Source organism: Copadichromis virginalis, linkage group LG13 (genome assembly GCF_057382275.1).
Source record: "Copadichromis virginalis isolate Kocher_CV1m ecotype Utaka linkage group LG13, C_Virginalis_male_GT1.1, whole genome shotgun sequence".
Taxonomy (NCBI): Eukaryota; Metazoa; Chordata; class Actinopteri; order Cichliformes; family Cichlidae; genus Copadichromis; species Copadichromis virginalis.
Genome location: NC_140630.1, coordinates 24,102,526 through 24,125,368, shown reverse-complemented (window position 1 = coordinate 24,125,368; position 22,843 = coordinate 24,102,526). Strand labels below are relative to the sequence as shown.

Here is a 22,843-nt window from a genome sequence, read left to right as displayed (position 1 = left end):
AATAATGGCATAGAATAATATGTCCTGTTTTGTAATTCATCTGAGGTTTATTTAAACAATTTTCAGATTTTCTGAGGATCAGATGACTTATTATGTCCGTGACAAAACCTCAGAGGTTCTTTTTCACTATGACTTCATGAGGTTTGTTTTCAATGAATAAAAACTGAAAAGTGAAGTTTTAACACACTGCAATAAAAAGGCACTTTAGGTTCTCTTCATTTTCTTTATTTTATTAAAAATTGCCCAAAAAATACCGATTAATTATCTGAACATTATTAGTGATAGGCTTCTTGAATATGCATATGTACAAACAGGGCATAAGAATGATAAAATCATAAATACTCTTCCAACAAAACTGCAATATTAGAAGCGAGCACTGTTAGAAAATAAAGATTAACATGAGTTGCTTTTATTCCTGATAAGAAGCAGATTTGGGATCTGCCGTCACTCTTTACAAAGATAAACAAGCTTACTTTTCACACAAGTCCACATCCGTGTTGTTGCTTTGCCTTTCACCTCCACTTTTTGGTTGCATGTAAAAATCATCTCAGCACCTTAGTCTCTTAGGAACCCAAACAATGTTCCTACGATCAAATCTCTCCTATTAGGAAGATTAAAATGCACCAACTCTAATACAGTATTTTCTCTTTACAGAGAATTGTAAAAAGCACCGCGCTATTAGGTTTATGAAGGTTTTTAAGCCATAAGAGGAAGTGCTAGGCATGCTTTAAATCTATATTTCTCTGCAAGCACCATACCCCAGAAAGACAGTCTTACAGTATGTTTATTTCCCACTAAGTCACCCTTCAAAAAGGCACTACAAGTCACACAAAAAGCGCTACACTAATGTTAATGAATAATGTACTAATGCCCAGTTTTAAACATAACATTAGGCCTGACAAGCAGTGGAAATGGTCTTTTAATATCCTTTTATGCCTTTTATAAGTTTGAGGTCACAATTTTAGATTATTAAATATTTACTTAACATGGAGAACTCGCTAATTGAAGCGTTTGTTGTGCAGCTTTTTTCTCGTTTGACAAAGGTTTCATGCTAAAGGAGATAAAGCGCCATCTAGGAGGAAATATCACAACCTGGCAACCCAAATGCTGGCTTGTTCTTTCCAGCTTGGCTCGCTGTCTGTGCTTGCCCACTTGCTACTTTTGCATGTAGTATGCATACAACTGGGGCGTCGCACTTCACATGTTTTCAACCGTCTTGCTGTACTTGCACGTAGATGGATTAAAATGTACCCTGAAGCCATGCTTGCTTGCAAACAGATTTCTTGCATACCAAGTATGAAAGATTAGGCGTTCTGTAAAGCATTAGTAAATTTTCTAGCATTAATAAGACAAGTAGCAACTTATAAAGCCTTTATAATGGGTGACTTACTGGTGCTATTCCAACTGTTAAAAACTTGTCTCCAGACAGAAAACAACTGGCACCACACCACAGCTGTGATGTCAGTTTGTCACACTGCGTGCCAATCCTTTAACATTAGCACCATCTGAGTATTTGGGATAAAAATTATTTTTCATGTATTTTTGCCCCCACCTACATTCAAACCCCTCCCTCTTCAAATATGGGGCACTGCAGCCAATCTAGCACTGCCATCTGGGCGACAGAGTAAATTTACCAGCAGTGCTCTGTTACTAAAGCCTCGGATCCGGACAGGCCTCTCGGCACGTACGTCCTCAGTTTCTGGGCTGAGAGTTGAACTCCTGGCAGATGTTGTGGATGATCTTGGGTACAAATTTGTAGAGGTTGTCAAACTCATCCACGAAGAAGGAGTGCTCCTTGTCGGGGTCTGTGGCGATGTACTCCAGCTCATCCTGGGCTGCCCAGGCGATGCCGATGGAGTAAGCAATCACACCTAGATGAGAAGGGAGAGCAGATTACACACACACTGTTTTTCACATCAGACAGTAATTGACACCAAACTGTCGACTGACACACAACAGAGAAAACAACTGTTTGCATCACTGATCCTTAACTTCAGCCTTATTTTTCAGATTCTGTTACAGATGATGTCTGACCTTGGCGATGGACCGCCAGTGCCGGGGCCCTGACATCATCATAAGAGCGTCCATCCGTGATGACAATCATGATCTTGCGTTTGTTGGGTTTGGATTTGCTGAAAAGCTGCTCTGCCGCGTAGGTGATGGCAGCACCGGTGCTGGTCCCGCCGCTCCAGTAGTTGATGCGCTTGATGGCGTTCAGCAGCTCGGCTTTGTTGTTGTACTGGCCGAAGGCAAACTCCAGCCTCTGCTCGTAGGTGTACTGCACAGCGCCGACCCGCGTGTCCGTGTCTGAGATCTCGAACTCCCGCGTGATGTTGGCCACAAACTGCAGCACCGTGCGGAAGTTGCCCGTCCCCACGCTGCTGGAGCCGTCTATGACAAAGGCAATGTCGTTGGCGTTGAGGCAGGTTTTGCTGCACACCAGGCGGTCTGTGTCGCACACTCTCTTCACCAGGGGTTGCACGGCTTTCCTCAGGGCAAACCAGCTGTTCACAGGAAGCGAGAAGAAACCGTTCGTCCGGCACACGGCCTGCGGGACAAAACAACACACCGTGCTTTAAACTGCTTTGATTTCTATCACGAAGCACAGGCACACTTCTGAGACGGCGTGTGTCACCTACCTTGTCAACAAAGTTGGCCTCGACAAGGTTCTGCTTCTCATTGTCGTCGGGACCCTCGATGGTGACGAAGAAGATGTTGATGCCGGACTCGCGTGCGAGTCGAGACGCCTCTTCCACCTTGTCTGTGGGCCAACCGTCCACTAGTATCACAGCCACGTTTGGAGCTCCTCCTCGGTTTCCATTGGCATCACTGAAGTAGTGCTTGTTGATGTAGTGGAGGGCTTTTCCTGTCAAGACACCAGGGGGCAACGGGGAGATTCTTAATGGTTTTATTGTATATGCAAGTCTCGGACAGAAAGCTGAGGAGTATAAAAACAGTCATTTCATCACAAAGCTTAAACTCATCCTTTATGTGAATAATAGGCTAGAATATAAAATGACACAAAATTGACTTTTATACAGAAAATACTGAATGCCATATAAAAACTTTACATAGTAAAGTACATATATTTTGCTTCTCTATGGGATGCATAGCTCAAACTGTGCATAATCACAAAAATGTGGATACCTATCATTTAGTCTATTACAGTCTCGTCGGTGGTCTTAACAATGGCTCTGCTGGAGACTAGAAAGTTTTACAGCCACTCACACTGTTATATGATTAGAGAGCACTTCTGGGCAAATGCAAACAACACTATTTGGATCGGGATGCAAAATTTAGCAAGTCATAAAGGCACATGTGGCAGTGGATGCATGCTGACGCACCAACCAAAGCAGAAAAACCAATGCTCTCTGAAAGCTGCCCCTTAACTGGGCTGCTAAAACCGAGCCCATTTTGGGCAGAGCAGAGGAAAAACACGGCCTACAGGATCAGGACTGTAATTTTGCTAACACTGTCTCGCAGCAAATTTAGATTTAATTCTATACTTGCATGTGAAAATGTGCCTGGCTAGTAAACCATGCGATAATTGCACCCCTTTCCCTTTCACACTTGTGTTTGTAGGCATGTGCTGTGTAGGCTGGCAGCTGACGCAGAGGGTCGCTTACCCACATTGGAGAGGCCTCCTTTCTGCACAATCTTATCTATGGCTGCTTTCAGCTCTCTGGAGCTGGAGTGAGTCTTCAGACTGATCTCTGTCACAGGGTCATCTCTTCGAGACAAGACAACCAGCAGTTTCACTATTTTTTGTCATCCAAAGTACAAGATAACACAAAAAGAACAAAGAGGTTACCCGTATTGGATGATGCCCATCATGGGGCCTGCCACACCCGCATTGATGGTCTGAGCCACCTCAGTTAGGAAGTCTTTCTGGATCTTAAAACGCCGCTTTCCAATGCTCCAGCTCCCATCCATCAGAAAGGCCAGATCCACCTTACAATCTGTTACACAAATTCATGTTATTAGATCCAAATATCATGAGGTAGCTACAACTATACACTCAGAACGGCCTTAATTCTTCATGACACAGATTCAAGAAGGAGCTAGAAATATTCCAGACATTTCGGTCCTTATTGACACGGCAGCATCACACAGTTGCTGCACATCCATGATGTGAATCTCCTGCACCAACACATCTCAAAGCTGCTTTATTGGATTGACATATGGTGACTGTGGAGGCCATTTGAGTACAGTGAACTCACTGTCATGTTCATGTTAGAGCTTTGTGACACTGTGTGTTATGTTGTGTGTTAGAGGATGAGTACACTGTGGTCATAAAAGGACAGACATGGTAAGCAACAACACTCGGGTAGACTGTTGTGTTTAAGTGATTGCTAGTTGGTACTAAGTGCCCCTCACCACCACCACCACTATTACACCACCAGCAGCCTGATCTTCTGACATGTAGCGGGATGGATCCATGCTTTCATATCCTGTATACCAAATACAGCTCTGCTATCTAAATGTCAGGAAGAAATCAGCAGTTTTCCCATCTTCTATTATCCAATTTTGGTGAGCTTGTGCAAATTATAGCCTCCGTTTTCTTGCTCTGAGCCTACAGGAGTGGCACCTGGTGTGGTCTTCTGCTGTTGTAGCCCATCTGCTTCAAGGTTTGAGTCTTTGTGCATTTAGGCTGCCTTCTTGTCAGTTCAAAGCAGTCTCGCCATTCTCTTCTGACCTCTGACATAAACAAGACATTTTCCCCCAGAGAACCACTGCTCACTCGATATTTTCTCTCTTTTGTACCATTCTCTGTAAACCTCAGAGAAGATTGTGTAGGAAAATCTCAGTAGATCATCTGAAACACTCAGACCAGCCCATCTGATGCCAAAATCCATGCAATGTTTAAAATCACTCTCTCCCATTCTGATGTTCGGTCTGATCAGTTTAGCAGGTGGTCTTGCCCTTATCTTCATGCCTAGATGCACTGAATTGCTGCTGTGTGATTGGCTGATTTAATCTTTATAGTAATGAGCAGCTAAGCAGGTGTTTCTATCGAAGCAGTGGATCAAGAGACTTTATGCAATGTTGAAAATAGATTATCAGCGCTCAGCTCAGCAGTTCTGTGCTGTGACTGGCTGCTTAGATCTTTGCATTAATATGCACTTGGACACGTGTACCTAACAAAGTGGCCACTTAGTTTATACAGAAAATGCAACTGAAAGTGTGGGCTGTATTTTCAACTATCTGCCCCAAAGGACACCCAAATTTAGCACCACAACTGTAAGGCCAAATTAAACAAGCTCTGGATTTTATGGATAGGAGACTTCACAAATGTATAAAATTGATGCATTTACATGTATTTAAGTTGGGGTTAGGGTTTTATGGGGTTTTATGAGGAAAGATGTCTCTTTAACATGTGTGTTATCCCTCAATAATACAAACACACAGAGTGCATACAGTGAAAAACACAAACACTTCTCGCTACAGTTTCGTTGAAGCAGTATGGGGACCATACCTGGGTTTCCCTGTGACACAGGCTCAGGAGCTTTGCGGAGAGGTTCTTGCTCCCTCACACTGAAGCCTGGAAATCAAGAAACAAAGGGAACATTTTAGCTAATAAACAAATGTTCTATATTCTTTTATTCCAGGAAAGAAGAAATGTGACAAAAAAATAATTGAGTGCATAACTAAACCCGTCCTTTTTAGTCCAATAATATTTATAAGATCCAAGGCAATGCATTCATGCTTTGTAATGGAGTGAGAGCACATGTCTGCTTTTGTAGAATAAACCCGGTAGTTTGTTTGGTAAAAATTTCCAGCTGCCCATTTTCTGGAGTCGCCAAATGTTGGCCAGTATTTGTTGTGGCAAATATTGAGCCAAACAGCAACCGATTTTACCCTCAAACAACCACACCATTCGACTCCTTCAATTACAGGCTGAGCAGAAATCCAGATGCTCTTCCGTGGATGGCGTCACAGTGGTTTGTATTTACAGTGAGAACTCGGGATTTACTGGCAAAGCGACTGTTTTACCTAATTCATAAGGTGGCGCTTCTGGATTCCAGGCGTCCACCGGCTCCACTGCACAGATGACATCACACAAGCTCAGCAGGTAACAATTTCACAACACTCAACACAAATCCCATATAGAAAACAGCAGAAGTCAGAAACATCTTTTAACTTGAGCTAATGACATATCTTATGTATTTTTATTATTTAGTTTCAATATACAGCACTTTGTGTCACTTTCTGTTTTTTAAAGTAGGGCTGTTCGATATAACGATATATATCGGATGACGATATAAAAACGTCTATCGTTTCATTTTACGCTATCGTTTGTTTCGTGGTGTCGCAAAATAAACTGTTTACGGCAATATTTTTTCATTTGATGGTCACTGTAGTGGCTATATTAATTTCTTAAAGTTCTCTCTTTCTCTTATATTTAATATAACCACACTACAGACGGACAAGCGCCTGTTTGTGGTTAGCAACAAAGACGGTAACACAGTCGCGTGTCCGCTTGTTTATGTACCACGTAAACCTTTCACAATAAAGCTCAAGATCCTGTTGAGACTTTTCAAAATAAACTGAATTACGTGAAAGAGCAGACTATTTACGGATGAGAAGTAAAAAAGAGCCGTCAGGTGCTAAAAAATAAACCTTAGACTCAAACGTTAGAACAGGCTTTTCCCCGCAGCACCCTGTGTAATAAATACTCACAAAGAAAACGGCCGCCTTTACAACTTATGTCTAAAAATGTATCGTTTCATGCATCTGTTAAAACACTGGACTCCAGCTACATGACGCGCAGCTGGAAACACTTCACGCAAGTCGAGCTGCCCGAGATTCACAGAATTTACAGAAAATGTTACATTTTTGTGATTTATATCGTTATCGGACGATAGAATTCTTATATCGGGATATGAGATTTTGGTCATATCGCACAGCCCTATTTTAAAGTGTTTTTTTTTAAAGATAGATGGATGGATACATGTCTTTCTGGATGCAAACAGCTGCAGTCATACTAACCCCTCCTCACCTTTAGTGTTGGCCGTATCCATTATTTTACGATCCGAGTCAGCAGGTCGCTGCACTGAAAGTAAATTGTCAGTGATGGTGAACCATGACACACAAGACAAAACCACACCATAGCATTACAGCCTGTCCTTACTGGCGCCATGTTTCATTTGGTTGGATGTGTGGTGCTATTTTTGTGGTACACCCTGAAAATGGCTAAGCCACTCGGTTTTCCAAACCATATCCCTCTGGATTCGGATGCTCGGCTGTGTCTTCAAACAGACGGAACCAGGGCAGTAATCTTTTTGCACGCCCTTTTGTGTTTTGTCACTGGGCCGTATTGTAAGTGTATTTTTAGTGTGAAAGAAAACAAATAAAATGTGTTCGTTCTTCAAAGCATTTCAATGAAAAGTTCAACATTTTTGTGAAATATGCTGCGCTCTGCATACAAAGCTACTTCCGTACATGTAAAAACAGCTTTTACATGATCCCAACCCACTCATTTAACAACATCAAACCGGAAGGCTTGTTAGTTCCCAAAAATGAAATAAAAGGAAAACACTTACGGTATTGTCCAAGGTTATAATACCAGCGCTCATATTCTGAGATATCAGGCCTGTAATCCCGAGCTAGAGGAGGATGTTTTGAGACCCGTTAGTATGGACAGAACTTCAGAGGGAGAAGCACACATTTTCATGGTTGTGATTGGTTGGTATGTTCTCCCCAACCGATCCCAGACCAGTGAAAACAATGGCTTTATGCAGAATTATCACCTCACATTATTTCGCTCTCACATGCACAATAAACCTGCCCTGCTCTCTTCTCTTTTGCACTTCAAAGAGTCTCCCATATGGCAGGCAGATGGCATGTAAACATAATGTCCCGAGAGACACATTGCATGTACTTACACATGGAGTCAATTTCAACACATACATGGTCAGCAGATACCAAACTGTATCAGTCACATGAGCATGCTGCGTTAGCACATGCAACACAAATGCATACAATGTGTAGTAGCCTGCAGTAAAGAGGCCAATAAAGACAGAAAGAAAGCCGACTTACCTGTAACCTCAGGTGTGCCGGTCTCACTCCAAGCGTATCCTGAGTCTGGAGCTGCATAACTTACATCTGAATGTACAGCAGAGAAGGTGGAGGCATGAGCAGAAAAAAGAGCTACATACAAGCTGCTCAGAATAATTATCTTCTCATTAGCTAATTAGAGTGAACATTTGCAGCCTTAATTCTACCCCATGTGGGCACCCCAGATCTGACAGTTAGTTGATCGAGGTCATTCAACTGAAACTCTGATGTGCAAGTTTCATTGAATGCAACTACATTGTATAAGTAAGAGAAGCATCAGGTGATGTAACAGCTTTACATAAGCTTCGACTGCATTTAAAAGAGCACAGAACACTGCTGGATGACAGTCTGCACCATGATGAGTAACAGCAACCTGTTCCTGCACCAACAGGTGCTCCTGGTAATGATACAAATGGCTTCTGCATGTAAAATTGTCTCAATAAATCAATAAAGGTGTGTTAATAGGGCATCTGCACTGACATCATGACATTATTGCATAAAGCCATTTTACTCTTGCTTAATGTCAATGTTTCTGGAAAACTCTGATCTCTGGGCTCTATCAGGTTTTATCTTTATATCATACACTGTTTTTACTCATGATGAAATATTGCAGGTGGACCATCCCGTATACGGTCAGGTGACATTTATGGCACTGGAAAAATTTCCTCTATGCAGTAAATGTCCATATTATTACCATTATTATTATCACAACATATTTTAAAGTCCTGATCTGCTATAAAACAACCAGTGAGTAGATCTGTCAGATAAATGAAGCAGAGTAAAAAGTACATTTCCCTTTGTCATAGTAAAAGTGTCATAAAATGAATATACTCAAAGTAAAAGTGTCTTGGAATTAAGTAAAGTATGTTACTCTCCAACACATTTAATTGGTTTTTAAGTCTGAATAGAATTGTTTGTAGGTCCATGCAACATACAAGTAAACATGCTGTTCCCTGTATTCAGTGTACTCTTTAAGGTTAAAACTGTATTAGTTTTTAAGGAAAGGAAAAACTTGCCTACTTGAAAAACAATGGATGGCTAAACATATCTTTATGCATAAAATGTAACTCATGTTTAAGAAGTCAAAAAGGTAAATTTATAGGTGTGAGCCTATCTACATCAAATAATTAGTGACATTACTTGTAATAAAACTACGGATGATTTGATTTTCATTATTCTAACAGTATGATTTGGCAAAGTGAACCACCAGAAATATAACAGCTTTCATGTTTTTGCAGTTTTTCTATAAATCATCACCTCTAAAATCGTTTTAACCTAATGTGATCATTTTAAAAATTCATTATACGTAAAGGTTTTCATAGCAGCCAGTGGATTCATGTGCTTCATAGATTTTTCAGGTTTTATTAACATTTTTTTAAAGAGATCTTTAAAGGATGGAGTTGCTTGATTACTTTGAACACTAACCAGTGTTTAGTCAGTTTAGAAAATATTTATGATTTCCACATGTAGCCTGATCTATCTGTTTGCCTTTGTGCTTGGTACCTGCTGGTCGGCGAGCTCCAGGGAACCAATCGGGATGAGGAAAAGAGGGGAGTGGCCAATCCCTTCTGGGTAAAGCTGTACGGAGGGGTGAGAAGATTAGAAAGCTGCATTCAGGACAAGCATCGGGGAGGCGCATACTTGTGACTCCACAAACCACTTTATTTGTGGAGGTTGGACAAGATGTTTAGCCTTGAGTCAGACAGTAAACATGAAGGAGCCACTCAGACACAGACTGAGTGACCAAAGCCTGCTTTAGGAAAGTTTAGCAATTTTTCTTTCTTCCTTAAGGGAAAAGAGAAAAAGGAAGATAAAAAAATGTTTGGATCTTCTGCATTCACACAAGGTTTCTACTTAGAGAGCAGCTAACAACACTGATCAGGTTAACTAGCCTCATAAGGTTAATTGAAATAGGCTTCATTGCCAGAATCCCTTACAGAGGAGCAAAACCATAACAGTGCATTTCATCTGTTTATACTGACTGAGCCATGACAACACACTTCAGCTAACCCCTCTCTGTGGTGGATGGGCAGCTTACACAAACACACAGACTGGGCTTTGAGGTTCCCATCCAGTGGCAGCCAGTAAGCAGGGCCTTTGTTGACCAGGACGGGCTGGGAGAGCCCAGCATGCCGTCCAGTGAAGCGTGGGAGTATTATTCTAAAGTTGGTGTCAAACTAGGGTCAGTGTAGATAGTAGGACGCAGAGATTAGGCTAATCTGGTGCTGGTCAAAGGCCCAGCGCTATACAGCAGACAGCAGTGTTATTTTTTTCTAATGAAGCAGGTGCTTTATAAGGATTGAGTTTAACTCTCTAGATCATAGCCATCTCAGCGATCACCACGGGCAGACGGTCACCACGGGCCCGGGGGTCACTCAGTCTCACTTTGGGTATTGTATGGTATGCCTGAAGCATTACTAACATGTCTGCATGAGACTTGTTGGAAGAGGCCCATTGGACAGAATGGATCTTTGTGGGTGTGAAAGCCGACACATACAAGGCTCAGCTGGATCAAAACTTTTTCACTTGTGTGACCGATAAATTCAAACATCTGTTTGAAGCAGCGGGGTGGCAAAGCGACTGCGGAGAAAATCCTTCAGCTCATAAATCATAGTCCGAAATGTCAAAGTCAGCAAGCATCTACCTTTCAAGTGTGTCCTTGAGAAAGACAGTGAATCCCTGCCGTCTCCAGGGGGTCTGCTGTGAGGCCGATCCTCACCTCTGACCTCTTCCAGCTCAAAGAATTTCCCCTCAGGGATTCAATAAATTTAAAAATTGCATTATTCTCACCAAATGCCCAACTTAACACCTCTTTTCTGCATTGATCAACATCTCAGTGGGTTTAGGTTTGACCTCAGATCATCAAACCTTATGCTCAGACATCATTTAAACTGGACTTTAGGAAAATGTGTATAATTTTAGGGATCCATGGTTTTGCATTCCTCGGAAGAAAAACAGAAGCACATTGCTCAGTGAGCCAAACCTCGCCTGGTTTGAATGGCAAAGAGCTTTCTATTCTTGACAAGCTACTCAGCGGACCCAGGTCCTGCAGTACTGTGGACTGGATCAGACGTCTCTCTGGGAGCAGCACAAGGCCACTTGGTGCTACTGCTTTCATCTCTCCCTCCCTTTCTCAAAGTATTTACAAGGGAGGGGAAGACCCCAGACCAGATGGGATCTGTCATACATTGTTATTACTGTACTGACAGAGCACATTTCTCATCCTGGTCTTAGTTCAAACTGAAAGTTATTCTGGACTTTGTGAAAATATGGCATAAATATGGCATGGCAGTGATATTATATCATCTCTCACCTTTAAGGTATATAAACTTCATTCTTTACTGCTGGGTACGGTGAAAGTTGAGCATCTTTGATTTCCACACCTCTTTTAAAGAAAGCAGGCTCATGCATTGAACCATAGCGTCCCACAGACGGTAAACATTAGTGCTGCTTTATAAAACATTTCAAACAGGGTTTTACTTCCATAGTTCTTCCCCTGTTTGATCTGACCTGTATATGTACTACGTCAGTGCATGAGCACTTTGTGGACTACCACTCTGGATCTGGAGATACTTACCAGGGTTGGACTGGCTCATGGTTGGAGTTCGCTCAGGCTGGGCAGGCTGAACCCTGTTAAAACCTATTTGTAGCAATGAGAAACAGGCAGAACGAGAGAGAGAGGAAAAGGAAGGTGGAAAAGGGGAAAGAAGAGCGCTTCAGTTCTGGGGCTTCATCTACAAATACAGCCCAGCTGCTTTGCTTTGAGTGAAGCTGAAGCTTGCCCACAGCATGATATCGAAAACAATAAGATATATGCTGGGTGTAACTATTCCTCGTTTGCCTCTTTTCATGTTGGAAAATGAAAATATGAGTAAGAGGATGTGCCTGAGGGCAGAGAACAGCAGTTATGGTGAAAGGAATGTTAGCTGAGATGCTTGATAGAGCGGATTAGTGGTGACCCTGGGGTGAAGATCACAGGAGCTTATGAGTGTCAACACCAGGGTCAAACTTACACCATTCATACTTCTCCTGGATTCTTTTTCCAACAAAGACATCAGTAACCCCTGTTTCTCTTGACCCCAGCCCCACCAGCTCCATCAAGCCTACCTGTTTGTAGCTCTGTACATGTGTCTATGTGGGTGCTAATGACAAGGCTGACCTGCACCAACTGGTGAGGATGGCTGCCTCCGGACAGGCGACCCTGGCTCTTGTTTGTGTATACCTGAGACCACAATGAAGAAAGAAACATATAACAAGAAAGCATGAATATAATAAAATGACACCACATTTGTATGTTATTCATGATATGATAGGTTTGTAACGCATCCCCTCAGGGCATCTATCATCTTCGGAGTTACCTGGTTTTGGTTTGGTTTTATTAGTTTATCTTACTAATGTTAGTTTAGAAAAGAGGCCTGAATCTTATGCCCCACTCTGTGGTTGGTTCAGGGTCCCCCTTTTCCCTTTTCTGTGTAGTCCATCTTTGCAAATAATTTTATTTCCACTAGTGCTGTTAAAATGACGTTAATGCCATAACCGCATTAACGTGGCAAATCGCTAACGGAGATTTGCCGCGTTAATGCAGTTATGTCATTTTAACGAGATTAACGCTGACAGCACTAATTTCCACAAAACATTTGCTGACCTGCATCAGTCTTGTGCCATCTTATTCGGCAGGCTCCTCTGAGCCATCAGTTTACAGCTTGTAAAATATTTGGGGGCTCAGTCAGGATAGCCAGTGGATTTTGCCAATAAACACAAGGTGAAATTAATATGAAGCGAGTAAACATATTAAACAAGAGTCCTTTAAATCTACTAAATAGTTTCCAACACAATATACTTTGAATATAGTAGCAGTTCAAATAGTTCATTACTTGAACAGGACAGCAGAATCCGGTCTGGATGTTGTTAGAAAATTATTGAAAACATATGTGGAAACAGGAAACAGGAAAAAACAAAGTAAAGGAAGACAGAGGAAATGTGGATGTAGGTAGAATAAGATAGAAGACATCAAAATTAAAAATCTGTTTACCTGCACTGGCACGTTGTGGAACTCTATGTGAATAGGAACCTCCTCTGAATACTTTGAAGAAATGCCATGGTTTAGTTACATTTGAATTGCTTGCTTGAAAGACTTTCCATGAGCTGCACACTGAGTGAGAGTGTTCACATACCTTGGCTGGGACTCTTTCTTTGACCACTCTGTGACTGTCCTAACACAATATGACACAATGTGGGCAAATTTAGACATAAATCTATGTTTACATGTAAGTTACCAAAAAGATTAGTGAACTGTTTATTATTTTGAATGGACTATAACCCAGTAGCCCCAGTCATAACATTCCTGTTTTAAGTTTTCTACTTAAAACAAGTTAGCTGATCTGAACTTCACTACACAAGTTTGCCACTGACAGTGACAAACTTGGTTTGAATGCATGACCACTGATGGCTTCAAGAGACAATATTTATGTGAATATTTATTCCTGCGTACCTTAAAGCAGCTTTAAGCAACACCACCAGAAACCCTCACACCACAAAGACAAATATTGTCAGTCCCTCTTTGCTTCCTTTTACTTACTTGAATTTGAAGCTGCCGCATGGGCAAGGTATGGGTGAATGCTGCCTGGATGGAAGAAAGACAAATGGAGTGCCGATATGGAGTGAAGAGAGATAATGTTACAGAAAATGAAAGGGAGAGAAATAGCTGGAAGGTTGTCTGGCACATAGCCCATGTAATTTGCACACATACCTTATGATACTGTAGCATTGTCTACTCACTATCGCTGTATTTCTATCCAAAACGGGGCAGATGACTCAGTGATTACTGTCTGATAATCTTTTCATTTAATGAGAGTGATGAAAGGTCTGCTGATCATATATGCTGTTAGTAACTGAACAGCATCATATTAACTTCATCGCAGAGCAGATATAATTTGTCTTAATTGCAGTTGTCGCTTGCAATTACCATCTGCAATCATCCAACTTTATTAGTCAGCTGCACACTAATGAATGCTTGTTCTGGTATTTGTAGTTACTGCTAATGTTATTAGTTAATGTCAACTTGGCAGCGCACAAACGATTTCACTCTTGGTACAGAAGTCATTTAAGTGTTTGCTTCATTCACCTGCTTCCCTCACTTTATGTACAACGGGTCGAGCCTTGGTAGTAGGGGGTGGAGGTGTAGTGGTGGAAGCAGTGGTGGGAGTCGGTGTGGTGGTAGTGGTCGTGGTTGGTTCAGGAGTTGTTGTGGTGGGTTCAGGTGCTGTTGATGTTGGAGGAAGCATCGTGGTCTCCTTTTGATCTGAAAGAAAACAGACAAAGGCAGTGGTGCACGATGAAGATGGATAGAGAGGAAGAAGGTCTACAGTAACTTCTGTGTTGTAATGCATTCTTAACATTCTTCACCAGCCTGCAGCACTCAGCCTGAGCAAAGCTCATCATGCCAAAGTCAAGCGCCGGGATGTCTATCTACTAACCTTTTGTCCCCAGAAAGCATTGATCTGGTGCCAACAGATGCTTTGATACCAGGGTTAACACTGAGCAAGACTTGGTTGGAAAGCAAAAGTTCTACATGCTTTATTTTAATATCATTTTGGTAGTTAAATAGTATTTAAATGTAAACACAATTACCAGATAATTTATGCTATGCACCACTATTAGATAACAATAAAGATGAAAATATCTATCTTTAGAAATTTAGTACCTTCACTGCTTGTTTGAGAATCTTTTAAGTTCTCATGTTAAATTGTTCTGACCAGCCATCTATCGCACATGGTGATACACTATATTGCCAGAAGTATTAACTGACCCATCCAAATCATTGAACTCAGGCATTTCAATCACCTCAATGGCTACAGGTATATAAAATCCAGCACCTAAGTATGCAGACTTGTTCTACAAACATTTGTAAAAGAACAGGTCGCTCTCAGGAGCTCAATGACTCGAGCATGGTCCTGTGATAGGATCACACCTGTGCAACAAGTCCACTCATGAACTAAATATTTCACAGTCAGCTGTTAGTAGAATTATAACAAAGTAGAGGTGATTGGAAATTACAGCAACTGAGCCAAGCAGTAGTAGGCCGTGTAGCATCACAGAGCGGAGTCAATGGATGCTGAGGCGTATAGCGCGCAGAGGCCGCCAACTTTCTGCAGAGTCAGTTGTTACAGACCTCCAAACGTCACGTGGCCTTCAGATTAGCTCAAGAACAGTTTGTAGAGAGCCTTATATAATTGGTTTCCATGGCCAAGCAGCTGCATCCAAGTCTTCTATCACCATGTACAATGCAAAGCGTTGGTGAAAAGCATCCTGCCACTGTCAGCGGAGTTGTGCTCTCTGGAGTGACGAGTCACGCTTCTCCATGTGGCAATCCAATGGAAGAGTCTGGGTTAGGCCAAGTGTAAAGTTTGGTGGGGGGGAATTTTGGTGTGGGGTTGTTTTTCAGGAGTTGGACTCGACCCCCTTAGTTCCAGTGACAGGAACTCTTAGTAGAACTTGACTGGCCTGCACAGAGTCCTGAAAACCTTTGGGATGAATTAGAGCGAAGACTGTGAGCCACACCTTCTCCTCACCATCAGTGTCTAACCTTAAAGATGAGCTTCTGGAAGAATGTTCAAAAACTCCCGTAAACACACTCCTAAACCTTATGGAAAGCCTTCCCAGAAAGCTTGAAGCTGTTATAGCTGCAAAGGGTAGACTGACATCATACTAAACCCTATGAATTAAGAATGGGGTGTCACTCAAGTTCATATGTGTGTGAAGGCAGACAAGTGAATACTTTTGGTAATATAGTGTATGAACCTTTGAAGTTTACCCAAAAAACATTTAAGTTTCCTTAATAAAATTATCAGAAAAAAATGCATGGTACCAATCCTTTTTTTCTGGTACTCTATATCTGAAACTCTCTCAGCTCATGCACTGAAAACATGAATTCACATAAAAACTTGCTATGAGGGTAAAAATAACCTCCTCTCACTTGTTTTCACATAGGTCGGTCTTGAAGGGACGTAATCCAGAGTAGATGGGTAGATGACTCCCTTCTTAGGCTTGCCCACTGAAACACAACAAAGTTGGCATTTAGCTGGAGAGTGACTTCTAAAGAACTGTATTTAACCTTGTTGACTTTATACCCGAGACAACGAATGATTCCCTCCATTTAGGCAGAGACAGAGAGCGCACGCCGTTGGAGTTGCTGCCTTTGTAGACATTCTGTCCAGCCATCTTCCTCACTATCACCTTTCCTCCTGAGTTGGTGATTACGCCACTGTGGAAACCAATTTTTTACTGTTAAATGATAGTTTTGATTTCACCCATTCATTTTTTTTAGAGTCATCACTCCAATGCTAACCTGTGGATGGCTGCATTGCAGATGCTGGAGATGGAGGCAAACACTCCTGTCCCATAGACTTGCTGTCTGGTTTCCCTACAGCGTGGGGGACATTTTACTATGAACTCTGGGAGATTGACCTTTCCTGCTCTGACATCGCACTCTACAGCTGGAATCACTGTCAATGAAAGAAGAAAAGGAAGACAGGATCATAATGTTTTTAGATTTCATTTCCAGACAGTTTTGCTTCTTTCATAACATTTACTTACATTTTATTGATTAATCAAGAATAAAATTGTCCCTTGAAAGTATTTGTTGATTATACTTCAACATGTAATTCAGACCGTTAACATATATAGAGTAAGAAGCTGTAGAAACAAACGTTTGGCGTAAAAACCCACATTTTTAAGCCAACTTCAGCCCAATTTTAACCTCAGCTGCTATACACACAGCTTTTTGCCTGCAAACCAATGCAGTCATACAATATTCTTTAATATTATGGGTTTATTTTTGCTTGTTTAGTGACCCCTAACTGAAGCAGGACACTGAGGCTTGTTCGGCAACGATGCCTACCTTGCTTTGGTTTCTTATTCTTTGGTCCGTTAGGCTTGGCCCAGCATTGGTACGACAGGAGGAGCGCTGAGGGTGAGGCAGAGGGAGTTTCATGTAACAGCAGACAAATGATCATAATCATCAGTATGTTTACTGTACACACAAGACCTCAATGACAGAGGAGACTGCTGTTTGATGGTGTTAATGTGCAGAAAGCCTGATGGAGATATAGTAGTCAACCTTGATGTATTTGAAAACAGTATAGCCTGCAGACACAGAAATGGGTTGCTCACCAAGGCAGATGGCAGTGAGTGATGCTCTGATCATGATGGACAGTGATGTTTCAGCACGTTAGTCAGACGTTCTTGTATAACCTTTGCAAGGGCAGAAGGAGAAGAAGGAAGTCAAACTGAAACTTTACGTTTACCTGCTGAAAGCAACTTTGGACCTTTCACTCAACAGGCCTGAGAATGACAAATGCTGTGTCTGCTAAGAACAAAGCAGAGAAAATGCATGCTACTGAGGCACACCCTCTCAAACATTTTTGATAAACAGCAGGCCGATTATGGAGTGGCACTACACAAACAGCTGAGTATCTCATCTACTGCCTGTAAAGTCAAGGTGGCCAGATGAACATTGCACGGTCTCAGTCAACTCAGACACTTTACATTAGTTAAAGTCAGTATTTCTTTCTAGTTTCTCCAGTTGGAAAAGTCTCAAGATTTACAGCAAACATCTGCGCACAGTCAAAAAAAACTGCATGTAAAAGTCCGTGGAGGCAGACTCTATTAGAGAGCGCACACGGACATAATTTAATGCGATAGGAATGGGGGGATATGTTCAGTCAGATGGCTTTGTTTGACAGCCGCAACCACATCAAGCTGGATCTTTGTCTGGAACACTGTCTGTTTACAGTAAGAAGAAAATTTCTTTCAGTGTCTGTCATTCTGTCCAAAGTGAAGACATAAGTTGAAGCCTGCGTTAACAAGATCAGATGAGGACCGCCAAGCAAGGTGATATTCTGCACTTTGCGTGTCAGCTGTAAAGTAAAGATCGCACTGGTGGTAACTACAACAACAAGGTCTAAAATAAAATGGACCACCACTGAGATTCTTTAGGATGCACAACATTCTAGTTCATGCAGTGTACAAGAGCTTTGGGACAGCACTACATACTGAAGTCTCCCTCTTAACAAAGGAATAATGTACCTCTTAACAGGGGTGGCACCATGTCTGACCTCTGAAAGCAGGGTCAAAACTATGTTATTTAAAGTGAAGTGCTGCATATTAGCAGAACTTTACTATTACATGAGAACGTGTTTAAAAATACACCTGACTCTGGTTGATGATTGCTACTACCTCAGGTCACGTACTGAGGTATCATTGACAACATGTCAAACTGTGGCCACACTGAGCACACAGGTTCACAGAGCATTTCTGAAAAGACCCTTTTTCAGTGGTGTCATTTTTCACATGAAATAGTGTGTAAACACGTGTGTTAGCCATGACATTTAATAATGAGCCTCTGTACCTGAATATAACAGAACCTTCTTTAATGTCATTAGGAACGCCTGTGTTTACCTATTCCACGTGAAAAATGGCTTCTGTGAGAAAGAAGACTTTGGCTTCGGTGGTATTCCTGTGAGTAGAGAACCGGGGAAATAAACTCTGGCTTTCTTCCTTTTCATGGTAATGGGCTTGTTTGATTAAAGATTTTTTTATAACCACATTTTAATTATTGCTACAAGATCAGTTTGATACATGGGAAAGTTATCTGCTATTAGAGGTTAGACATGAAAATTGATGAAGCCTGAACTAGCTACTGGTTAACGTAGCATAGCTTAACATGTGTGTGTGTTAACTCAGAACCACAGAACTTAGTCAGGCTGGTTTTTTAACTATCCTAAAGTGATAGCAAAGTTTCAGAGTCTTTAAACCTTATTTTCTTGTTATCACTGGACTTAATTTGGGTTTTGTTTAGCTAGCTAAGTCCATCTCTTTCTAGTGGTTATGCTAAGCTAACTGGTTGTTGACTCAAGCCTTATATTTACCAGCAAAAACCCACCCTATAGGCAGTTTTTGCCAGCCCTGGGGTGGTTTTTCAAATTCTTCATTCCTTCTTTAGTATAACTTGAACAAAATTCTGCCACAGATACAAATTTTGGTGATCTTTAGGTTATGTATGTTTAATGTGCCATGTGAAACAAATACAAACAGAGAACACAATTTTACACTCACAGGGGGATGAATACAAAAATCAAAAGTATTGGGATTTATACAAAATGTTTTTTAAAAACATAAATTATTAAAGATTGCTATATGTGTGACAATGTTTGTGCAAAGCTTTGTTGAGGCTGGCCCACCTCTTAAGGATTAAATAGGATACATACAGAATTATATGCCCATATATGCTCTGATCATAAAAGTAAGATAATTATATCGGCATAGAAAGCTTTCAGTCATATGACATGCGATTTCAACTTCATATCAAAAAAGACAAAATGTGAATATAAGGCTTTCCCCCCCTTTTTCCAGAGACAAAAACAGCAAGAATAAGAGATAGCTTATACTCAAAATAAGCAGAATATAATATGTTTGATCATCTAATTATGCAGAAAACTGCTGTTACTAAATTATATGAATATACAGGCAACCTGCCCTTACCCATTTCCCTTCCAGCTTCAGTCCAAATTATTGTTGGATGTTGACTATGCTGCAGTAAAGTGATATCAATGTTTTAATCTCAGTCCTACAAAAAGAGAAAACATTTTCCCAGAATGCTAAAATATTTCTTACAGACTCAAGAGTGAATTATCAACTGCTTCAGCACCATCCTATGCTGCATTTCCATCACATGTTTAAAGAAAGATGTGCTTGTCAGGCAAACTTAGGTATGCTGTGTAAATATCCTTGTAACAGTCTTGGAGTACTAAGATACCGCAAGCCATTCTCTTCCATAGCTCTCTATTAACTCTCTACAAAGGTTGCGGCACAAAACAGTGTAGCTTGTTGAATAAAAACTAAGATCACCAAATCTTTCCTTAGTGCATTCATGAGCACTGACATGGTTTTTCCACAGTGCTGTGCTTTGACAGCTAGGCAGATCACTGATGCACAGTTGGGACTACAATTTTTCCTCCCGAGTGAAGAAAAACGAAGCTGGAAACAAGCTGGGACAGATATGTGCATCTACAGTGCAGGAGTCAGATCTGCAGTAAGAGGAGAGGTGAGTAAGTGCTCTTTCATAAATGAAGTGAACTGCTGATCAAACAGATCAGGTGTAAGGCAGCAATCTCCCAATTTTACAAATTTAGAGCGACAAATTAAAAAAACAATCAAACAAAGCAAAAACGTAATTTAGTGTCTATGCTTCACTGAGAAAAAGGATGACATCATAGTGGAAAAAATGAATGACAAACAAAAATGATGATAATTTGGAATTTGTGTTCTTAGTGTGAGCGTCTAAATGCCTCCTTTTCATGGCAATGAAATGGTGGGCAAATGATATCCTTTGACAAACACTTAGGGGAGTTTCCTGTACAGTAGATAGTGAATCCTCAGAGACTTGCAGAGACACAGTCTTGCATGCTGACATGCACATGCACACACACGCAAACACACTCTCTACTAAAGAAGCTAAAATAAACAAAGATTTGGGATAACTTATCACATGCTCAGATAGCTTTGGAGAATGCTTATTTAAGGACTTTCAGACATTTAGCATCGAGACAAATCACAAACACATTGTCCTACATACTGCTGAAGTGCCCTATAGTTTGCGTTCGCCTAAACTTTAGATAAAACATGTGTAATTTAAATAGCCTAGCTTTGCCTCTGAGGTTGCATCAGCTATATTCTCGGTGTTCATTGGGATCTCCAGCATCTAATTTCAGCTGGGTGGGGATACAAATCAAACAAACCATTGACATGGTAACAAGTATGAAAAAAGCTACAGAAAGACCAAAGTGATTTTCACAGCCACTACAAAGGCTCTGTGCATGAGCCTTAGTCACTTTGTAGAAAGCAAAGCAGCTCAGACAGCTCACATAGTTTAAGGCATTAAAGTCCATTTCAACTAACACTGTCACTACAATGTGGATTACCTGCACCGAACAGTCTTCACCAAGATTACACAGTGCCGAGCTGTTTTGCACGAAACCAGCTAATCTGATGTTGCTAGTGAAATTAAAAAAAATTCAGCTGCTGTGAAAACTTTCACAATGCATAAAGCAGGAAAAAAAAATCACATTTTGCAGGAGCAGCACAGGTATACAGTGGATGTAATGTAAACAGTGGCTGTCTGTGGGTACTTCAAAGACCAGCACATAATAGGTTTTGGAAGCATAGGTACAGACCACAAACACTTATAACTGGTGCATCTGAGTCTTCAGAGTGCTTTTTTTGAACTGAAAGCACACAGTTGTTGTTTTTTTCCTCTAATGCAGCTTCTGCCAAGTAAAAGGTACTTCTGCATTTCAGCAGTGCCACATTTCTAGGCTGGAGTGACCTGTGCAAATGCAACAAGGGTACACACTAAAGGGGACTGAGGCTTATTTAAATATCACGACCAGCTGAGAACTTGCTTTCACCAAGTTCCTGGGTGATTGCATGCCCAGAGCGAGAAAGTATTTACACGCACACCCGTGCCAGGCAGTGTTAAATCCCACCCTTCACAGGTGTCAGAATTGTACTGTAAGCATGCTGGATGTGCCAAGTGTTGTAGTAACAAGCCAACTAAGGAACCATAAGAGAGAGATCAAAATCAGACACCAAGGAAAGCCAACATGTCTCTACAAGGTCATTTCTGTAGCCTTTTGGGCTGTGCTGCTGCTGCTGACTATTTGTTTATCCAGCACAGCACAGGCTGAATTACTTTAATTCTTGGCACTGGCTTCAGTGCAAGCCAGAGCCTGTTTATGTTCTGCTGCTGGACATACTGTATAGAGACCACCTGCCCTTAATCAGTATGTTTCAAACCAAACAGAACAGAAAGACACAACACATAAGAAGATAACGTACAAGAAAGTAATTCAATAGCTGAAAAATTCTTGCAGCTGCAATAATTTAAAGCTCTGGCAGAATGATTCCTTTCAGGATAAAAGCTTGGGTAACTTAGATCCTTGTGTTTTATTTTATTTAAAAAGAAAAAATAAAGAACTTTAAAAAAATAATTTAAGCAGCACTAGGTTTATTCAAGCAACTTGTTAATGCAACTTTCTCATGAAATAACATGAAAATCAAAAATCGAATCAAATCAAATAACATGCGATGTTGATTTAAAATCCCCGACAGAAAAAAATAGGACTAAAACGCGTTGGAAGCCAATTACGCGCGTCGTTTAAATAATTCCTATGTGGAGCTGCTTGTTAGCTCTGCGTTCAAAATTCAAAATCCTCGCTGAGTAATGATGTGTGCTTACCTGATTAGGTATAATAATCCTCCGAGGTTTAAAGGGGTGATTCCCAGCGCAGGTTTCCTGGATCCTTACTCTTTCATTGAAAAGCAGTTTAACGCGTGTGCGAGCGCTCTTCCACCTGGAGTTTTTCTCCTGCCTGAGCGCAGCGCTCATTAAAAGTGGAGAACGGGACGGGGGCGAAGTTTCTCCTATTTGCCCGTCCCACTTCAGGCTTGCAGCTCTTCACCCAAGCAGAAGAAGTAACCCGGGGCCATCGAGACAGCGCGCAGACAAGTGTTTTCTCTCTCTCTCTCTGAATCAAATGACGCACTGCCTTAGTAAGCCCACTGAGGGAAAAAACAAACTATGATTCTGACTATATGTTCTAAAACTCATTCATCCCGATTACCTGGCTGACAAATGAACCACCTAAGATGAGTGTGTCATCTCTCACCAGAGCAATCATTCCTCCACAAATAAACCGATCAACACCTGTTTGGGAAACACTTCAAA

General features: G+C 41.2%; 1 protein-coding gene across 2 annotated transcripts; it reads right to left on the bottom strand.

Moving 5' to 3' along the window:
• Positions 1 to 203: 203 nt before the first annotated feature.
• On the bottom strand, positions 204 to 22,559 carry vit (vitrin). 2 transcript variants are annotated; one of them, XM_085478117.1, is made up of 23 exons: positions 22,355 to 22,559; positions 17,230 to 17,310; positions 16,958 to 17,023; positions 16,406 to 16,562; positions 16,188 to 16,321; positions 16,034 to 16,111; positions 14,183 to 14,359; positions 13,637 to 13,681; positions 13,233 to 13,271; positions 13,091 to 13,141; positions 12,218 to 12,280; positions 11,636 to 11,698; positions 9,562 to 9,636; positions 8,041 to 8,106; positions 7,545 to 7,607; positions 7,001 to 7,054; positions 5,995 to 6,042; positions 5,477 to 5,542; positions 3,812 to 3,959; positions 3,627 to 3,730; positions 2,640 to 2,866; positions 2,035 to 2,548; positions 204 to 1,871 (listed from the first exon to the last, which is right to left on the bottom strand). In XM_085478117.1, the coding sequence occupies exons 2-23, from the start codon at positions 17,261 to 17,263 to the stop codon at positions 1,693 to 1,695; spliced, it is 2,451 nt and encodes an 816-aa protein (XP_085334243.1). In that variant the 5' UTR covers positions 17,264 to 17,310; positions 22,355 to 22,559; the 3' UTR covers positions 204 to 1,692. The 2 variants fall into 2 exon arrangements, with proteins under 2 accessions (XP_085334243.1, XP_085334244.1); XM_085478118.1 differs by lacking the exon at positions 7,545 to 7,607.
• Between the last annotated feature and the right edge of the window lie 284 nt (positions 22,560 to 22,843).